At 40.1% G+C, this 15,388-nt stretch overlaps 2 protein-coding genes across 2 annotated transcripts in view; both read left to right on the top strand.

The window, feature by feature from the left end:
- Positions 1–15,388, top strand: part of pkn2b (protein kinase N2b) — a 75,108-nt gene that overhangs the window by 4,288 nt on the left and 55,432 nt on the right. The window lies entirely within an intron of this gene.
- On the top strand, positions 6,941–9,797 carry LOC130556641 (E3 SUMO-protein ligase ZBED1-like). Its single transcript, XM_057337837.1, has 2 exons — positions 6,941–7,530; positions 8,025–9,797. The coding sequence occupies exons 1-2, from the start codon at positions 7,387–7,389 to the stop codon at positions 8,895–8,897; spliced, it is 1,017 nt and encodes a 338-aa protein (XP_057193820.1). The 5' UTR covers positions 6,941–7,386; the 3' UTR covers positions 8,898–9,797.

The following is a 15,388-nucleotide window of genomic DNA, read 5'->3' as shown; positions in this document are numbered from 1 at the left end:
AATACTCTCTCAATTCTCAAAGTGCAAACAGACGGATATTTTCTCTCTCCTGCATGATACAAAGCTTAAAAATAGATAGACGACTTCAAAGACCAATATAAGATATGCCCATGCTCATTTTCAAGAATATACTTTGTACCATACATTTTCGATGGACAATGTGTATAATGAATAGGTATGATTGCATAATCATGCAGAAAACACCTAAAAATGACAGATGAGCCTCCAAAGATCAGACTGTAAATGTGACTGGTGCTATAAGCCGATGAACATAGTCTGTCATAGTCATTTTCAAGAATATAGGGTGTAAAGTATGTTCAGGGTGAACAATATGTATAACGAATAGGTATGAATATACTAGGGCTGTGCAAAAATATCGATACATGTAACTATCGCAATATTTTTTTTTCAATAGTGTATCGATAGTGATACCTCTACTATCGATAATTTTTTTTAAATCATGTCATATACATACGGCCAAAAGTAAGTGGAAGCGAGCATGGCGAAAAATATAAGGAGGCTTGGAGCTCTCAGAGCTGATGTGTGGGTGTGCTTTGGTTTTCAAAATAAGTCATGGAGTAATGAGTTATATAAAATAATGCTGTTTGTAGGCTTCGCAAGTCATGACACAAGTCACTTGGCTACTGCAGTGCATTAGACAGAAAGTTTATTAAGAAAAGTAACAATGACATTTATTGTGCTTTCACGGATGTGACACCAGCACATTTACAGCACGGATGAAGCAGGGGTTTTACTGTATACTGCCCATGTTCAGTGTTTTAACTGTAATCAGGGCTCGACATTAACGCTTGTCCGGGACAAGTAAATGTTTTGTATGGGCAAGTGAGAGAGAATTTTACTTGCCCGACCGGACAAGTAACTTGAAAAAAAGAACAGTGCGACATACAGTATATGTAGAATAATAAGAATATGTTCATTAGACAGAGCTGCGTGTTTGTCGTGGTTGTGCTTGTTTGTGTGACAATAATCAATGGCGCACCGCACTGAGTCCATGCGGACGCGGAATCCTGTTATTTAAATGTCATCTGGCTGTTCTGCGTGTCTGAGTGAATTATGTGCACAGTTTAACATACAACACGAGTGATGGTCGAGTATTTATCTGTGCTGCACAGTATGAGGATATGAACACATGAACTTCATCTCCAGAGTTGCTCTGAGAGTTTATTTTACGAGCGTTTTACTGTTTGAGTGAAGCTATCTGCAAACAAGCGTCTTCCCAAAGACCCGTCAAAATAAAAGTCCCCTTAAATTTAACACTCAGACAAAAAATACTGTAATGTACTATTGAAAATTGAAGTGCCCTTGTAGTAAATTGATAAACACTGTATACTATAGTAAAGTACAAAAACAATATAGTAGGAATTTTACTGCAGTTTACTATAGTAAATAATATTGTAACCTACAGTAATTTATGTGGACAAATATACCACTATTGTATAGTAAAAAAGGACAAACACAGAACTTAGAAATATTAAAACAAATTTAGGTCATCTAAAAATGATATGGCCCCAATTTATCCATCTGTATGTAACATTAATGTCTTTTGTCAGTTATCTGCCTATTCATGTTGAACTACACTTGCACATTTCTGCCTGTGCTACCAAACTTTAAACCTCTCTAGCACCAGTGCTATGTGCAAAAGAAGTTAACTTACAGCCTTAACACTAATAATAATTACTGCTTGCCTTTGTTTTATAGCAGTCACGGAGAGTAGGCCTATAACCACATTCAGGCAGCCAAAGCAGACACTAGTTAAAATGCTTAGAAGCAATCTTGACCAATCTAAATCCAAAACAATTATATTGATTATATGATATTATAATTCAAATGAAATATCATTTTTTTTATCTTTGGACAAGTAATTTTGTACTCGGACAAGTGAATGTCAAATTTACTTGTCCGAAGGACAACCACATGACAATGCTTAATGTCAAGCCCTGTGTAATGCACCACAACAGCCAAGTGACTTGCGTGAACCACCTTATTACCCTGTGCTACCCACTTGAGGGTTCTCAGTTTGAGAAGCCAAACCTCTGATCTAAAGGTCCATGCATCGCACGTCATGGCCACTCTGCAGAGGTAGGGGATGTTTTTACACTTATCCTTACAGAAAACCCCAGGTGGTGGACAGCATGTTGTATTTCTAGCTCTACTTTTTACATTTTCTATTTAAAGTATTGCAATATATCGCAAATGTGTATCGTATCGAAACACATAGCAATATATTGCATCGTGACCCATCTATCGTGATATGTATCGTATCGGGAGGCACTTGCCAATACACAGCCCTAGAATATACACATAATCATGCAGAAAACAACTGAATATGACAGACGAATCTCTAAAGATCAGACTATAAACGTGACTGGTGGTATAAGCTATAAGTCTGTTTGCGTAGGTCTATTAGATGAGAATTTATAAACTTGCACTCCAAGTTCTATTAGACTTGTATGCCTGATAAAATAAAATAAAATGAGTCATTAAATCTCAAGTGAAGTGTAACAAACACTTAGGGCGGTTTCACATTAGCACTTTTGGTGCGCACCTGGGTGCTATTAACGTCAGAGTTCAGTTCGTTTGGGTGATATGAACACTGTCTCCCGAACCCGGGTGCGCACCCGCGAACTGTGCCCGAGTCCACTTAAAAAGGGAGGTCTGGGGTGCAGTTCATGTGAACTCCAGTACGTTTCGCTGCTGATATGAACGCAGTCGTACAAATTGCGGAAGTGAAATAGCTATTAATGACGTATTCTTTGGTAAAAATGTGTGTTTGTGTGCATTTCACTCACTTTGCTGACGAGCGTTACTGGCGCGCTCCAAGCAGAGAGCTGTAGCCTAGGCTATCTCATTTCTGTTCGCCTTCAGCATTCTTAATAGCATTTGCAGTACATTCACAAATGAAAGTGCCGCTATGAACTGGAGCTTTGGAAACAAAACTAACGGTTCAAAAACATATAAAAGTGACGCAAGCAAGTTATGTATTTTGCCGCCTTCTCCTGCGTCGTCGTTACAAGCGACAGGGTAAACAGTAGTCTCGTGTTTATCGCCACTTTCTTTGGCCAAGGTCCGCCCAAGAGGCCATATGACTGACAGGTAAAGCAACCAATCACATTTCGTTTTGTGCTGCGTCATGTTTAGAGGTGTGGAAATGTCCCCGCAGTAACAGACCGGTGTACATTCACGAACGTGTCAAAAGTTAACAGCAACAAAATTATTATAAGTTTATGCAGTGAACCTCGCATAACATAAGAATTAAGCTTTTAATTGATCATAATGAATTCTTATAGCAACTGTTGTAAACATGATAGCTTACTTTTAGACCAGACGGCTTTGTGTTGTTTCCAGGCGGACCGTTAAAGAACGTGGCACGCACGTCTCAGATGACGACTTCAAACGTGCTGAAGTGTTTCCAGAAAAATGTGCCTTATGCATCAGACGTTTAGCCAACGGTCCGTGGTTCGGACCCAAAAAATTATAATATGAACGCAGTCCAGCAGGGGGAGCGGGGCGCAATCAAACTAGGGTTTGGACCAGGCAATCGAACTAAATGTGAAATCGACCTTAATTTTAAGGAGCCAGAAATGTTAGAAATGTTGCAAAACAACTTGGCCAGAATCTGTAGTACAGAAATCCAAACAGGAGTTTTTTGGGGGAGTTCCCTGTTATGTAATTATGTAATAATTGAAAAGTGAAGATTTGTCAATATGTTGATTTGTATTTGGTCTGTGTCTCCTTCCCACCTAGTTGCAGTAGGACACAACAGAAACCCAGCAAGTTAACTAATACTCAGCTTGAATGTGTGGGATAAGGGCAGTTCGGTTTTGGTTAGTGTGTGGGACAGGTATCCTCATCAACAAGGCCCTTATCAGGAGCCTTATCACCTTAGTTACTGAAGAAGAGAGAGGCATTAGTTAAAAAATGCCACAGCCTCAGGGTGGGAATAAAATCAACTGAAGAAAGTAGTCATATACTGTACATCTAGGATGAAATCAGTAAGTTATGAGAGAATGTTCAGAGAGCTTTTACTATTTCTTTAACTTGGTAAGTCACATGACAAAAAATGTGTGCTTCAGCTTAGACTAGCTTTATAAAGCACACTGTACAAAGCTTCCAAAGTAACTCTGACATGGGCCTTGTTGGCTTATGTTTGCTGTGAATCTGAGAAAACTGCAGTTACTAAAGGTAATACAGCAAATAAGTACTAGGGTGTTCTTCTACTGCTGAGTGTCTACCACTAGGAGTGTCTTCTACTGCTGTGGGTTGTAGGGGTCATGGTAAATCCATAATAGGATAGGCTTCGAGATAAAACTGAAAGGGTGATACTCAAGAGCCTCATTGGCTCTGAGCTCATTCATGACTCTGCAGTGGGTGGAGTCTTGGAGAAGAAAGCTGTTTGATGTCATTGAAGCCCAGCACAGTCCTGCAGACAACATCTTGAAACTGTTCTCTTAACTCATTTCAAACTCTCAAAAAAAGATTTGTCTGTAAATTCACAAATCTTGTACAGAAAAATGGTTGAAAAGTCTTTTTGACCATAGCATCTTATACACTGAAAAAAATTACAAGTAAATTTTACTAAATTTTTCTTTTGCAAGTTTTTGCACTCAGGTTTATTAAGTAAATTTCATACCTGTTTAACGAAGTAAAACTTGCTTAAGGAAGTTCAGTAAAATTAACAAAGTAAATAAGCACATATTTAACTTTTGTTGTGTAGTTTTTACTTACTGATCTGATGTAAATAATTGATATAATTAAGTAAACTCTATTTCTCTTTTAATTAAATTTTACTTGTTTTATTTATTATTATTAATTATTTTTAGTTAAATAAAACGAGTTACTGTTACAATATGACAGAAAAAGTACTGTGACAACAAATCTGCAATCAAGAGTTTTTTATTAAGAGCTTAATTTTAAGGAAGAACACGCCCTTAAAGAAACTTATGATCTTTAAGACAACTTTAAGATGCATAATAATGTTTAGGATCAATGCTTGTAAATATTTAAACAGCTCAAGCAGTAAACATCTGTGTGCATAATGACACATAAAACTTTTGCTCACTTATTGAAACCATTTACACTTTTGTCTATGCAATGTGAACTGAAGACAACAATTAATGTTTGGTCCCTTTTCTGCTTCCCTTCCATGTGACGGACACAACGAACAGGATCCACATGAGAAATATACTGTATTCTGCGATAAAGAAAACATAAAAAGAAGTAATTAGTAAACTGTCAAATTCCATTTACAAACCAAAACTCATTTTTTTCATTCGCACCCCTGAAACAAATAAGGTTAAACATAAGAGTCTGTCTGTTTTACATTATTTGACGCAACCAGAATGACATACAAACGCAATAAAACGGAACAGCAATCACTAACAAGCTCGGATCCGACACATTATTATTAACACCAGACGCGAAAAGAGAATATAAACCCCATTAAGCATCGCGTCACTCGCATCTGCTGTAGATGTGGTCTTACTGTTGAAACAATCTTCACGTTTCTTCATTTAAGAATCAATGCACAGCCATACGAAACAACATCTACTGTATCGAACAAAATGTATATCACGGGTCAAGTCACATATTTAAGGGTTTTAGGGTATTTATGTAACTTGAGGTATTAAGATGTAGTATATAATAGTGTTGTCACGATACTGGAATTTCTAACTTCGATACAAGACCTAAAAAAAATCGATATTCGATACCATTTTCGATACCACGGGGAAAAAACTTCCATAACAATAAGGCCCTAAATTTTTTACATTTTATTTAAAGTTAAATTGAACAAGATTAGACAATGAGGTATATTTTTACATTATTTATTAATTGTTAATCTGATGTTCATTTTACTAATACATTTATTATTTAAAATCAAAGTTGTATTTGTCAGTATTAATGGACCAGTGCTTACATAAATAGTTGTATTTTTTAACTAACATTTAAAAGAGATTAAAAAAAACTACTGTTCGTTAATGTTAGTTAACAGCCTAGATTTATATGATTACAATTTTTTAATTTGGCTTTTATTCACATTTAATCATTGATCAGCGCACATATAGACAGAAACGCAAACTTTAAACGCATGAACTGTTGCAGAGACTCTGGACATCTTTCTAACATTAACAACATTTAACCGGAGCAAATGAGACGAGTGGATGAAATCATTGAACAGCGCACACACATAGAGCGCTGTGGTAAACACTGGAGTGCAAACGTGTATCACACGCGAGAACTGTTGCGGAGACTTTACCCACACCAGCATTAGGGCTGTCGCGGTAACCGCTGTATTGTACTACCGCGCTACTGACAAGCCAACCGCAGGGACAGGAACTAAACCGCGGCAACCACCTTTTTTGGGGTATAGAATCATGGCATGCTGTTCGTTTTTACACCTTTGCATTGTGCAATGAATTTTTAATAAATGAATGATGACTACAAGAGTATTACGTCACGTGTATCATTTTCCCGCCAACTGTTAGTATCGGGTGTTTCAAAGGCGGAAGCAATGGCAGGCTCTCTGGTCCCAAAACCTAATGTAACGTCGCCAGTTTGGGAATACTTCGGCTTTGAACTGAATGAAAAGGGAGAGCCAGCTAATTTAGATGAGCCAATATGCAAAATTTGCATAAGAAAGGTGCATGTAACACATGGCAATACGTCGAATTTGAGGTATCATCTCGCTAACTGCCATCCAGCCATCGAAGCGCAGCTGCCCTCGCAAGCGTCAAGTCGCGGAGCAACCTCAAAAAAGACAGCCGAGGCCGGTACCAGCCGACAGTTAAGAGTAGCTGAATCCTTTGCGAAATCTGTCAAATACAGTCGTGAAAGTAACAGGCATAAATGCCTTACAGCCGCTGTAACACAGTATCTCGTTGAGGAAATGGTTCCATTCCGCACGGTCGAGAAACCTGAGTTTAAGTCAATGCTTCAAAAATTTGACAAGCAGTACGAGTTGCCAGTTAAAACCTACTTTTCAGAAACTGCTGTGCCAAAAATGTATAGCATGGTAAAGCAGTTGATAAAAAGCGAACTTATGAATGTCGACTTCTACTCTGCCACAACAGACATGTGGTCAAGTGTCAATATGACACCATATATGAGTCTAACTGTTCATTATCTGAGCACTGACTGGATTCTAAAATCACATTGCCTCGAAACCGTGTTTATGCCCGAGAACCACACGTCGGAGAACATTTCGGAAGCTCTACGGCACACGCATTTGAAGAGTGGTCCTTGGATGAAAAAAAGCTGACCTGTATCACCACAGACAACGGGGCAAACATCGTAGCAGCAGTGAAAAAACTGAACTGGTCGTGGCTGAACTGCTTTGGTCACAATTTACATTTGGCTGTCACAAACGCAATGGCCAGCGTTAGGGATCGCACAGCCCGAGCAATGGGCCTATGTCACACCTTGGTGAATACATTCTCTCATAGCTGGTTAAAGAGAAGAGATCTGGCGTTAGCACAAGCAGAACTTCAAATCCCTCAGCATAGCCTCATACTGGTGAGTTATGAAATATAAACTATTCTGTATAAGCTATTACACTGTTAAATTAATAATGCACTAAAATGTCTAAGTACAGTAAACTTAAATATAATTTAAATTATATTAAAATGACTAAAACCGAGCTGGACATAGTATGTGTCATAACCTTGTTCTTTACAGCGTAGAAGCAATAAATAGGAATATAGCAATGGAATAATATGGATCAATAAAAATGTAAACTTCGATTAATCAACTCATGCCTGCTGCTGGATTAAATGCATTTTTCGTTAAATATAATATAATCAAAGGAAAATGATTTAAAATGATTAAAAGTTAAGCTAACATTTAGGCTAATTTCAGCTCAATGTACGGAATGATTTAAATTTATTTTTGTTACGTAAAAATATACTGAAACGAATAATAATTGAAAATGTAGCCTAAAGTCAATTTTGGGAGTTCAGCGATTAAAATATTTTTTTGTTCAGCGATTTAACGGCCAATACTCTGTTTAGGATTGCGCTACGAGATGGGGCTCCAAACAGAAAATGGTGGAAAGAATTTTGGAGCAAGTCCCTGCTATCAGAAGAGTTTTGGATGACCGGCGACACCACCATCTAAATCCAAGCTGGCAAGATATTGCTGTGCTCGAATCCGTGAATGCAGCACTGAAACCCGCCGCTGAGTTTACGGATCTGCTGTCTGGCGAGAGCTATGTGACCGTGTCATCAGTCAAACCCGTGCTGAAACTTCTTACAGAGGACATCATTAAACTATCAAACGAGGATACCACACTGACATCGGATATTAAGCAAAAAATGTGCAGTGTTCTCCTGGAGAAATACGAACTAGCTGCCTTGCAAAAACTTTTGGCAAAGGCCTGTTTTTTAGACCCTAGATATAGGGGGGATCATATTTTTGACACTGGTGCAAAATCCGCAATCATCGAAGAGATGCTGGGAATGTCGGAGGAAGGAAGAGGCGGTGCCAGTGAATCAGTGGCTACAGACGAAGGGCAAGCTGAGGTGCCACCTGCAGCAAAGAAAAAGACTCTTGGAGACCTGCTGAATTCACGGACAACCTCTGCTTCAGCGTCCGTACCTAGTAGAGTTCGCTCAGATAACGAGCTTACGTGCTATTTACAAGAAGATCCAATAGACTCTAACGCAAATCCACTCTCCTGGTGGCGCGAAAACCAGGGCAGATTTCCGATGCTTTCCAAAGTCGCTCGCAAGTACATGTGTATTTGTGCGACCAGCACACCATCAGAAAGAGTTTTCAGTGCCGCCGGAAACATTGTTACGCCTATACGTTCGTCCCTGACACCACATAAGGTTAATACGTTAGTTTTTCTAGCACGAAACAAGGACATGTTAAGCCAGGTTTAAATCACATTCCTTAACGCTCAAGTGAGCTTTTTTATTTATTATTTCATTTATTTTTCCTGTACTGTATTTTCATTTACACTGTTCATCATCACTCATGTGATACTTGAGTTCTTTCGTTTTTCAGATTGAAGGCATGTTCTTATTGCTGTGTTCGGCATTTTGCATTGGACAAAAAACATTTTATAACCCCTTTCTCTGTCATTTAAAAAGTTAATTCTCACGTGACATAATAGCCTATTTATTTCCATTTTATATTTTTTTGCTGTATTTTGACTTAAACAGATTTTTTATGTGAGATAGGCTAATTTAGTTTTTCAGATTCAAGGCATGGTCCATTGTGTTCTGCATTTAACAATAAACAAAACATTTTAAGGCCAGTCTCTCTGTCATTTAAAAACAAAAAAATATATACTACATAATAACAACTACTCAATAAATCTTTAAATGCACCAAAATTATATGTCAGGTAATTTGCAAACAAAAAAGGTAGGTGGGGCGGTACAACCGCCAACCGCGCTATTGACCCAGCCATAATTACCGCAAGGGAAATTTCCCAACCGCGACAGCCCTAACCAGCATCATTTCAAACATCAGCTTAACCAGAGCGAACGAGACGAGTGGGTGAAATCATTGATGAGCGCACATAAAGACAGAAACACGTGCATTAAACATGAGAACTGTTGCGGAGACTCTGTAAGAACATAAACAACAAATAACCAGGGCGAATAAAACGAGTGGATGAAATTATTGATCAGTGCACATACATAGAGCGCGATGGTAAACATGGGAAGCGTAAACGAGCGTTCACCAAGCGCCATATGTGTTACTGAGACTCTGCACTGGCCATCTTTTCTAACATTAACACTTTTTAACTGCCCCAAACGAGTCAAGTCTGTGAGAGGAGGCGGAGCTCTGTTGACACAGCGTTCACGTGCAGTGTGTGTCAACTCACTGTCGGAAAAAAGAGAGAGAGCGGGAACGCGCAGCTGGTATCGATACGTGGGACATGCGTATTGGAACCGTTTCAGATTTTTCAGTAAAAAATCTGAAATTTTTTACTGATCGAAACTTATCGAAATTTCGATATTTTTGACAACACTAGTATATAAAGTTTACGAACCACTGCACAGTCACACAAAACAAAACCTATCAAAAAAACGTATATCACAGGTAAAGTAACAAATTCATTACTTTAATGTGTCTTTATGTAAAACTAGAGATTGTAAGATGTCGTATAACGTTGGCTTAGACTAAAGATTGTCGACGACTCTAAACTTTCCAAATGTGCAGAAAATATACAGAATTAAGCGATGACAACTCAGTTGTTCAATGTTATCACCATTACCAAATACATTAAATCGAATATGCCAAAATAGAATGCCTTTTCAACTACTTACCTGTAGAAGAAAATGGAGAAGCTCTTCGTCATGATGGCGTGCGTGTTAGCTTCTTTTTTGCGCATGCGCAGATTGCTTGAAGTCGGCGTAAATTCTACTTGATTTTTTAAATTTCCACGCGTACTTTATTCATTCTTGTACATTTGCCAAATAATCACAAGTAAAATTTACTTGAGTGTTGAGTGTCTAATATTTACAAGTCTAAATTAAGTACATATGTAGATTTTACTAAATTATCTAAAGTTTTTACTTCAACAAAATTGAAAAAAATACATATATTTTTTTGTTTTATTTACAAAGCCATAAAATCATTTTTTACAGTGTAGTCCATGTGGCAACCTGCTGGGAGTTTGTTTGTTACGCAATGTTGCTGCTGTGTTCCCCCTGAGTATGAGTAGATTTATCTCACAGCCGGGTTCTCCTCACAGGGTGGGGTATTTATTGCAGGAGCAAGACCCAGGAAAACATGTCCTCTGTCCTCTTCTGTTGTTCTGGCAACCTTCCCATAAATTCCCCACCCCACTCAACACCAATCTTTTGCGACAAATTTTTCTGGCAAGTCTTAAACAGTTTACCTAAAAATAAAAATGTTGTCATTGTTTACTCATCCTCTTATATTTTTCTATGCATTGGAACGGACTGGAGTGTGTTGTGCTTGCTGTTTTCCATGTAATTACAATGATTTGAGACTGAGGCTTTTATGTATAAAGGAGGCAAAAGCACAATAAAAGAAGTCTGTGACGTGCTTTAAATTTTAAGTCTAATAAATTGCGTATCTTTATGTAAAGGACTGACTGAAATTTTTGCCGTTACCTTGCCACAGTTATGATGATACATTCGTGCTAATTTTGCTTAAAAGCCCAACTCCCACCTCATTGTTTTTCTATTTTAAAAGAGACATCAGATGAAAACCCCACTTTTTCTGTTTAAGTGCTATAATCGGGTCCCCGGTGCATCTAGCAACCCAGAAAACGTGAAAAATAAGAACCCAGTAAGTTTGTTTTGGTGTGCCTTTCCCTTCAAGCATGTGAGAAATTGAGCCGTTCAGATTTCGCTCCGATTGTGACGTCCAACGTGGATTTTATTATAATGTTACCGCCCCTTAATCTACACAGTTCCACCCACCGTGCTCCGCCATTGTTTTTTTCACAAGCGACAGCGGTGTACGTTACGCCATGGCTAAAGTTCATGGACAACATGCTATGTAGTCGCTGCACAGAGTCCAAACCTAGGAAGAGACAGTAGTGGATTTATTTTATTTTTAGTGGAAATCCATCAGAAACCATAAGTAAAAACCTGCTTGTTTGCGCGAATCACTTCAAACCGGAGTGCTTTTTCAAGCTGGAACAGTACAAGCAGGATTAGCTTCAAAGTTGTTCCTCAAGAGGGATCGAGACCGACTGAACAATACAAAACTGCCGATGTAAGTAATATTTATCAACAGTCGTTGTCTGTTGTCGTTATCAACACTCGACACATACGCAGAATGTCATACTGTGGACGTCACTTGACGTCACGCAGTTATAAATCAAGCGTGTCTTCTTCCCTTTTAAAATGACCATTTTAGATGTTTCTCTCCGTGCAGCGCGAGATGCGCAGTTTTAAAGTCACACTTGTCTCTCCGTGCAGCGCGAGGTGCACAGTTTTAAAGTCACACTTGTCTCTCCGTGCAGCGCGAGGTGCGCAGTTTTAAAGTCACACGTGTCTCTCCGTGCAGCTCGAGGTGCGCAGTTTTAAAGTCACACTTGTCTCTCCGTGCAGCGCGAGGTGCGCAGTTTTAAAGTCACACGTGTCTCTCAGTGCAGCGTGAGGTGTGCAGTTGTAAAGTCACACGTGTCTCTCAGTGCAGCGCGAGGTGCGCAGTTCTAAAGTCACACGTGTCTCTACGTGCAGCGCGAGGTGCGAAGTTTTAAAGTCACACGTGTATCTCCGTGCAGCGTGTGGTGCACAGTTTTAAAGTCACACGTGTCTCTCAGTGCAGCGCGAGGTGTGCAGTTTTAAAGTCACACGTGTCTCTCAGTGCAGCGCGAGGTGCGCAGTTTTAAAGTCACATGTGTCTCTCAGTGCAGCGCGAGGTGCGCAGTTTTAAATTCACACGTGTATCTCCGTGCAGCGCGTGGTGCACAGTTTTAAAGTCACACGTGTCTCTCAGTGCAGCGCGAGGTGCGCAGTTTTAAAGTCACACTGTCTCTCCGTGCAGCGCGGGTGCGCGATTTTAAAGTCACACTTGTCTTTCCGTGCAGCGCGAGGTGCCAGTTTTAAAGTCACACTGTCTCTCCGTGCAGCGCGAGGTGCGCAGTTTTAAAGTCACACTTGTCTCTCCGTGCGCGCGAGGTCGCAGTTTTAAAGTCACACTGTTCTCTCCTGCAGCGCGAGGTGCGCAGTTTAAAGTCACACTTGTCTCGTGCACCGATGGCGCAGTTTAAAGTCACACGTGTCTCTACGTGCAGCCGACTTGTCAGTCTCCCGTGCAGCGCGAGTGCGCAGTTTTAAAGTCACACTGTCTCTCCGTGCAGCGCAGGTGCCAGTTTTAAAGTCACACTGTCTCTCGTGCAGCGCGAGGTGGCAGTTTTAAAGTCACACTTGTCTCTCATGCAGCGCGAGGTGCGCAGTTTAGTCACACTGTGCTCTAGTGCAGCGCGAGGTGCGCAGTTTTAAATTCACACGTGTTCTCCGTGCAGCCGGGTGCCAGTTTTAAAGTCACACGTGTCTCTCGTGCAGCGCGAGGTGGCAGTTTAAAGTCACACGTGTCTCTCCGTGCAGGCGAGGTGCCAGTTTTAAAGTCACACTTGTCTCTCCGTGCAGCGCGAGTGCGCAGTTTTAAAGTCCACTGTCTCTCGTGCAGCGCGAGGTGCGCAGTTTTAAAGTCCACGTGTCTCTCGTGCAGCGCGAGGTGCGCAGTTTTAAAGTCACACTTGTCTCTCATACACTCACCTAAAGGATTATTAGGAACACCATACTAATACGGTGTTTGACCCCCTTTCGCCTTCAGAACTGCCTTAATTCTACGTGGCATTGATTCAACAAGGTGCTGAAAGCATTCTTTAGAAATGTTGGCCCATATTGATAGGATAGCATCTTGCAGTTGATGGAGATTTGTGGGATGCACATCCAGGGCACGAAGCTCCCGTTCCACCACATCCCAAAGATGTTCTATCGGGTTGAGATCTGGTGACTGTGGGGGCCATTCTAGTACAGTGAACTCATTGTCATGTTCAAGAAACCAATTTGAAATGATTCGAGCTTTGTGACATGGTGCATTATCCTGCTGGAAGTAGCCATTAGAGGATGGGTACATGGTGGTCATAAAGGGATGGACATGGTCAGAAACAATGCTCAGGTAGGCCGTGGCATTTAAACGATGCCCAATTGGCACTAAGGGGCCTAAAGTGTGCCAAGAAAACATCCCCCACACCATTACACCACCACCACCAGCCTGCACAGTGGTAACAAGGCATGATGGATCCATGTTCTCATTCTGTTTACGCCAAATTCTGACTCTACCATTTGAATGTCTCAACAGAAATCGAGACTCATCAGACCAGGCAACATTTTTCCAGTCTTCAACTGTCCAATTTTGGTGAGCTCGTGCAAATTGTAGCCTCTTTTTCCTATTTGTAGTGGAGATGAGTGGTACCCGGTGGGGTCTTCTGCTGTTGTAGCCCATCTGCCTCAAGGTTGTGCGTGTTGTGGCTTCACAAATGCTTTGCTGCATACCTCGGTTGTAACGAGTGGTTATTTCAGTCAAAGTTGCTCTTCTATCAGCTTGAATCAGTCGGCCCATTCTCCTCTGACCTCTAGCATCAACAAGGCATTTTCGCCCACAGGACTGCCGCATACTGGATGTTTTTCCCTTTTCACACCATTCTTTGTAAACCCTAGAAATGGTTGTGCGTGAAAATCCCAGTAACTGAGCAGATTGTGAAATACTCAGACCGGCCCGTCTGGCACCAACAACCATGCCACGCTCAAAATTGCTTAAATCACCTTTCTTTCCCATTCTGACATTCAGTTTGGAGTTCAGGAGATTGTCTTGACCAGGACCACACCCCTAAATGCATTGAAGCAACTGCCATGTGATTGGTTGATTAGATAATTGCATTAATGAGAAATTGAACAGGTGTTCCTAATAATCCTTTAGGTGAGTGTATATATATATATTAGTAAAACCCAATTTGTGGCGTTTGCACTTTGCAAAGTACATATTAGGCTAAATACCCTGATTTGGTGGTTTATTTAGTTCAGAGGTGGGTAACGAAGTACATTTACTTGAGTACTGTACTTAAGTACACTTTTTGAGTATTTGTACTTAAGTAGGCTATTACTTTTTCTGTTTACTTTTTACCCTACTTCACTACATTTGAATGACAAATATCTCACTTTTCATGGCCAACCCTCCCCTCGCTCCCACGTTTGGGAGAGACTATTGTCAGTTGCTTCTAATATGACACACCTGAATCAACTCATCAGGTGTGTTAATTATGGAGACATTCACAACATTTTGGGAGAAGGCTAATGAGTTCAGTTGTGTATACTTTTCCCATATCTGATTTACTTATCAGAAGCAAAAGATGTAATTACATTTATATCCAACTAATCGATTATCAAAATAATCGTTAGTTGCAGCCCTAATAATGTATATTTTATAAACAAATTAGGGCTGCACAGTTAATCGCAGTTTTCACTAAATACTATGAGATTGCGACGGTTTCGATTGTGTTTATGACCAGCTTGTCTGGGAAGCACAACTCTTTGATCAATAGGTAGTGCTGCCCGATCTGAAATCACTATGAGTTTGAGTCACTTATGATGTGCATTTGAAAAAGAAGCACCCGTCAAACATCATCATTGTAAATATGGTTTATTATCATGAAAATTCCTGAGAAGGCTTGAAAAACAGTGATAGAAACTAGTGGTGGGAATCGCTTGGTCCCTCACGATTCGATTCAGAATCGATTCTTAGGGTCACTATTCGATTCGGAATCGATTCTTGATGTACTAATTAACATATTTAAGATGTCATCGCATTACGTTTGCGCTCCGAGTCAGACTAGTATTGGTGCTTTGGCTAACTACTAGGGCTGGGTAAAAAAT

The sequence above is a fragment of the Triplophysa rosa genome, linkage group LG7 (genome assembly GCF_024868665.1).
Source record: "Triplophysa rosa linkage group LG7, Trosa_1v2, whole genome shotgun sequence".
NCBI lineage: Eukaryota > Metazoa > Chordata > Actinopteri > Cypriniformes > Nemacheilidae > Triplophysa > Triplophysa rosa.
Note: the sequence above shows the minus strand (reverse complement) of the source record. Positions and strands in the feature narration are given on the sequence as shown.